The sequence below is a fragment of the Drosophila santomea genome, unplaced genomic scaffold (assembly GCF_016746245.2).
Source record: "Drosophila santomea strain STO CAGO 1482 unplaced genomic scaffold, Prin_Dsan_1.1 Segkk101_quiver_pilon_scaf, whole genome shotgun sequence".
Lineage (NCBI taxonomy): Eukaryota > Metazoa > Arthropoda > Insecta > Diptera > Drosophilidae > Drosophila > Drosophila santomea.
This window is the reverse complement of record NW_025318933.1, coordinates 468459-474943: the sequence shown is the minus strand read 5'-3', so window position 1 is coordinate 474943 and position 6485 is coordinate 468459. Positions and strand designations below refer to the sequence as shown.

General features: G+C 37.2%; 1 protein-coding gene across 1 annotated transcript; it reads right to left on the bottom strand.

Moving 5' to 3' along the window:
- Positions 1-1601: 1601 nt before the first annotated feature.
- Positions 1602-2980, bottom strand: LOC120457491 (asparagine synthetase domain-containing protein CG17486). Its single transcript, XM_039645042.1, has 2 exons — positions 1820-2980; positions 1602-1755 (listed from the first exon to the last, which is right to left on the bottom strand). The coding sequence occupies exons 1-2, from the start codon at positions 2942-2944 to the stop codon at positions 1744-1746; spliced, it is 1137 nt and encodes a 378-aa protein (XP_039500976.1). The 5' UTR covers positions 2945-2980; the 3' UTR covers positions 1602-1743.
- Positions 2981-6485: the final 3505 nt, after the last annotated feature.

Here is a 6485-nt window from a genome sequence, read left to right as displayed (position 1 = left end):
TGGAACGATATAATTGCACAGCTATGGTGGAGCATAATTGTTTCCAAGGTATGTGTTAAAGGCATGTGTTAACAAATAAATTTTCGATGTGTTGTCAGCTGCAAGAAACGAAAAAGCCAGTTGTACTACATTTTGGTACAACATATATATAGAGAATTTTTATACCCGTTACTCGTAGAGTAAAAGGGTATACTAGATTCGTTGAAAAGTATGTAAAAGGCAGAAGGAAGCGTTTCCGATATAAAGTATATATATTCTTGATCCGGATTAATAGCCGAGTCGATCTGGCCATGTCCGTCTGTCCGTCTGTCTTTCCGTCCGTATGACCGTCGAGATCTCAGGATCTACAAAGCTAGAAAGTTCAGATTAAGCATACAGACTTCAGAGACATAGACGAAGCGCAAGTTTGTCAATTCATGTTGCCACGCCCACTCTAATGCCCACAAACCGCCCAAAACTGCCACGCTCACACTTTTGAAAAATGTTGTGATATTTTTAATTTTTGAATTAGTCCTGTAAATATTTATCCATTTCCAAAAAGCTTTTTGCCACGCCCACTCTAACGCCCACAAACCGCCAAAGACTGTCAGTGTTGAAGACTCTCCTTCGCACTTCCACTAGCTGAGTAACGGGTATCAGATAGTCGGGGAACTTGACTATAGCGTTATCTCTTGTTTTTTATACATATAAACCATAGGCACTTCTCGAAATTCACAAAACGCTGAAAAAATCTATGATTTAAACTATTAATGGAAAACATTTATTTATAATATCATTAGGTATTCAATTTTAAACAATTCAACAAATGTTTAATTTTTTCTTCAATAGTTTTGAAAATAAAAGGCCTAAATTCTGATGTTCACTAAAATAAGTGTCAAAAATATTAACAAAATTCCACCTGTCTTAGAAATATCTTTATTCTTCATACTTTTTTTTTATTGGGGTCATATATCTTTTGTTGCTTATCAGTGTCTGACACCTGCGCGGCATGGAATTTGGGGGAATCTGCGCCGTGCATCCTGCACAACTTGCACTTTATATATCATAGTTCCCCATGCACTGCTATTTTAATAAACACAGCTGTATGTTCATTGAATTGTCTTTTAGCTTACTTTGATCATCAAATGATTACTTTATGTAGCCACATTATCCATCAAATATTACATTATTATCAAAATGATAACGGGATCAGCGGTTAAATTTTTTATTGGTTGAACAGATATCATGACATAGACAAAGCATTTACAAGCTTAAGCTAAAGATAATCAGATTGATGGGTAGCATTTTGCTTTTTGTTTGCGATTCGGGACCCAAATTGAATAGCCCGTTTCTTTAGATATACAACATCTCGCAAACCGATTTGATAGCCATACAGTCTCAGAAGTAATTTATCACCGACTCCTTCGGGGAAACCAAAGCAACATTTTTGATACACTTCTAAAGATCTTATGAACTTAACAAAGTTCTCTTCGATGAACGGAGATCTTGCTGTTTTACCATTATCTGCAATGACTCGGTCATCTCTGGCTAAATTACGAGCCGAAATACGTTGCCAGTCCACTTCTAGTTCGTTTTGCACGGCAAGTTGGTGGTCCAGATCGTTGCCCAGGCAACGCTTGAAACTGTTGCGATAGCGGGTATACCCTCCGAATAGCTCATCTGCCCCACTTCCGATAAGTGCTACTCTAGCAGTAGATTGAAAGCAATGCGAAGCAAACCAGAAGGCACATCCAAGACTCTCGTCTAAAACCGTATCTAGCGGATAAATAAGATGCTTTATACGTGATGTTAAATGCTGCTGCAATTCAAATCGAGTTACATTTACTTCCAGCAGATTCCAGCGCCTTTCGGGACAAAGCTGTTTAAGTTCATTAACAGACACCAATGACGTTATTCGATCTGGCACATCCCATAGCTTCTCCGATATATTTTGGCCCTTAACGCTTTCGAAAGCTACATTAATAAGTTCGATGGGTTCATTTACTGGTACATATTGGTTTGCCAACAAGGCCAAAATAGTACAGTCTATGCCACCCGAAAATAAAATACACAATTTGGCGTGTCTGCATGCAAGTGATATATTTAATTGTTGTAAACAGAGTCTGCAAAGTGGAGCAGTGTTTTTAACACGATTTTTTATCGAATCCGATAGCAGTGTATGAATTATAGAAAGAGTTTTCTTTATTTCTGGCTGAGCTATTAAGTTTTTATAAAGGTCCTCGTTATTCTTAACGTAAGGAAAGTGATAAAAGTTATAACTAAATTGGAGTTTGCAATTTAATATCCAATCTGGCAATATTGGACTTTCCACTGTAGTTTTCCACCCAATCGCAAGATCAAGATTGCGTACAAGTTGAGTAGCATAATTATTTAGATGCTGCCATGGATGCAATACACATGAAGTCAGATCATTTAGTTTAATTCGATAAAGACCCAATGGGGGCAATTCCAGTGATATTTTTTCACTTTCAAAATGTGATGTGCTCAATAATTGAAATCCATTTGGAATGCGTTCAATAATTAATGAGTTTCTTCCCAGTGCGTCGCGACTGAAATAAAGGATTTGATCTCGTTTGTTATAAATTACCAAACAATGTGGTCCCTCCAATCGCTTAAGCATCTTCAAAATATTTTGTTCTTCACATCGGCATTCAGCAAGTCTCTCTGCCAACCAAGTCGTGTCAGATATAGATTCACGCTTTTGTGTATTGAATATATCTCCATTAAAAAGAAATATAAAATCGTCCTCCACCACAGGTTGCTTTTGCACGCTTTCACCTTGTTGCCATAACACGCAGCCAGCAAAAAAAATTTTTCCGAAACCGTAATCGATAACCATTTCATCTTGCACATCAGGTCCACGGTTTTTGAGAATTCCTTTTAGCGCGGTCGAAATATTGAAGGAGTGAACATTGTCCACGACTGAACAAAAAATTCCACACATCGTTGTTTAAAAGAAACAGAGAGTGATCAGAGAAACATATTAAGTAAAAATGTTAGGCTTTCATGAATCTATGAGTAGTGAGCGTTAGGCTAGCGTCATTAACATGGCGGCGTTTGAGGAATGTTTGAATATGGAACAAAGGGCCTTAATCATTTTTGTCTAAAAGAGAAGGAGCATAATTAAAATTTTTTAAAGCCGCCTAAAAGCTTTGATAGGAATGAACGTACGACATACGTAAAGAACCCTTGCGTGCATTTGAAAAATTCGATCTCCACCCTTCTGGGAATATTTCGCGGGTCTAGGCGTGTTCCAAATTGACTATTTTGTTTATTCAAGGATGTATCAAGCCCAGTGAATTTTAATAATGCATTGGTTTTGGAATGCATCAAAAAAATTTAGTTTTTGTGAAAATATGTACGTTACCACTAAAAACAACTTCAAACGGAGTTGAATAATGGCTCACCCTCTGATGATATTCTTAAACAGTTTACCGCTTCAAAACAATCTTTTATATTTGCAGAGATTCAAAAAAAAAAAAATAAATAAATACATTTTTTTTGAAATTTTAACGTATATATACGTAAAAATTTTAAGTGAAATCGAGGAACGAGGAAATTAAAAAATCTTTATGGCATATCGAAAGAAATTGGCCAAAAATAAAATAAAATTTAAAAACATCAAATAAAAATTCACAACGTAGGCGTGGGCAAAAAAAATTGTTGGCATACACATAAAAATTTGAAAGACAGATAAGAAAATAAAAAAATTTCAATTAATACTATGAGCGTGGCAATTTTGGGAGGCTTGTTGGCGTTAGTAGGTGTGGCAAACACTTTTTTCACTGCAAGCATTGCCTTTAGCTGGAGAGCTGATAAGCTTAAAGTTAAAAACAACTTGCAAATTATTTCATATGTAGGATACAAGCTCTTTTAAGTAGCCAGATAAGAATCAAATTATCCCCTGGCATAAATAAAATAAATTAAAGCCCATCAATTGCTAATTAAGTGAATAGCCCAATAAATCGATAGCCAAACTGACTTTGCCAAACTGTTCGTATAGTTTTTTGTACGTTTTTGTAGCTTGAGTGGTATTTTACGTTTTTGGCATTTTCGGTTTGAGTTTATGTTGTTTTTACGAATTTATGTATTGGTGTATCTTAGCCGAAAATTAGGTTTTTATTTCAGTTAAATTGTGTTATTGCAGCATACCATTAAATTACGAGGCTTCTAATAACACTTTTGATTTCACGGTTACACTTGTTTATATTTATGTGGATTACAAAGCTTAAAAAGTCTTTACTCCATCGGTATCGCAATGCAACTGTCCTGGTCAATCTGTCCTTCTTGATATGTCCAGGTTGTCCTTCCATTGGCGTAGTCACGGATCAGTCAGGCCGTGATACATAATTTCAATATTGGCTGAACCAAAGGTATAAGAATAACAAGATGTGTAACGGCCATTCGCTGAGTTTGGAGCAAATTGCAGTGTCCATTACACTGGCGCATGCAGTGAAATTGACAGGTGTTTGCGGCGTTCAGTTTTCACTTCCGACATCAACACTCGAAAAGAGCTTACCCAAGAACCAAAGACCTATTCACTTCATCATCATATGTATATTTGGCAGTGGTTTTTAAAATCAGCGAAGTACACAAACCTTGAGTTTCAGAGATTTTTAAGGCCTTAGCTTGTTCCAGACATCTGTTTCTCTGCTTATTTGAGAGGACTATAGCTCCCGAGTGAAATTGAGCAGTAGGGATCGAGTTAGGCTTCTCCCTTTTATACCGATCTGTGTCCTGATTACGTGTGAAAAGGTGAATTAAGTCATTTGGAATTTGACTTTCATCGGAAATTCTAGATCTATGAAAGCAAACGTAATCAGACATAGTTTGGTCATCTCGCTGTCGCATTATTTCTGTGAGTGCAAAAAACCTGAAAGGACTCCATAGATATGATTCAAATATAGCATCGCTTGGATCATAGACGGGTCCTGAAAGATCCATCGATCACATACGGCCGCAATTGTCGAGGTCGCTGAACACGATAACCGAACTACCTCCGAAAGCAGTTATTCCAAATGAGAAAACATTGTTGCACCGACCATAAAATTTCGTCTGGTGTAAGAATTTGAAGATCAATAAATTGGTTTTTAACCAATCAGGGCTTAAACTTTTAAATGCGGACCCAGCCTTTTACAGGGAGATAAAACATGGAATGAAGAGTAGATCCTCCGATTCCGAAAGCTGCTTTGCCTGTAGGAGCACACCATAAAATTTTATCAGAAATTAATTCGCATCGTACTCTACCATTAGTAAGTTGGATTGGGACTGAAATAAGAATAATAAGTCTACGTTTGCCGACACCTGCTTTGCCTCCTACGAACTTATAAAAGGTTCCATTTGTCCTTGCATTATGCCAGACATGGGTAAGAAGTGTTCTTCGCTCCAAATTTAAAGATCTAAATAAATTTGCTAAGTTTAAAGGTTATATAAGGTTATTATATTTATTAACCGGATATTTCTATAAACTCCTCATTAAGTTCGCCCTCCTCTTCCTCATTTTCCTCTCTAGGATCTGTCTTCATGGCCCTTCTAAACGCGTCTTCTAAACTTTCTATGGCATTTTATCATTTATGGCATATTCAAAGTTTACTTAAAAAGCCTCATTATTCTTGTACAAATCTTCACAATTTCTTAGAAGTAACTCCACTTTTTCGTTTCTCCACGGAGAATACAAAATTACTAAAAATCTAAAATAGTTTATCCTATCTGTATTAATATTAAATGGCCTTTCCCTTATAAAACCGCTTCCATATCGAAACCGAAAATATACATCTCCTAAATTTCATTTCCTTCTTCAGCTTCATCGTCATTATTTGCCCTCTGGAAAACTAATAATTTTCTGAAAAATCGGCAAAACGCCTTCATGGAAATCTGGTCTTTGTTCGTATCTATGTCATATATATATGCCGGTTTCCGTGAGTCAAAGTAACGGGAGATCTGCTGAGAATATTCCCGCTGTGCGCTACAGAGTCCTCGAAAACCCGCTTCAGACGACAACTTGACGAATTTTGTGTCAGGACTTGGGCCTGCACCCGTACAAACAGCTTAAAGTTAATGGCCATAGACAGTGCCGTGTGTATGCTGTCTGGGCATTACAGCAGTTGGAAGTTGACGCCGATTTTGGCAAAAAAATGATCTTCATCATCCGCATTATAAGATGAATGGCTATGTCAACAAGCAAAATTGCCGTATTTGGGACGAGACCAATCCACACTAGGTTTACCAAGTGGCAATGCATCCGCAGAAAGTGACTGTTTAGTGAAGATTTTGGGCCGGAGGCGCGATTGGTCCATATTTTTTCGAAAACGATAACCGTCAATGGTGAGCGATACCGGTCGATGATGTTCTGCACGAGCAATTTCTTAAGTTGCAGGTCTATGCCAACAAGTCGCAAACATATTGATACCTTCAAAGTTCACATACGCCACGCCATCGATCAAATATAGCCCGATTTGTGCGCCAGAGTCATGGATAATTGGACT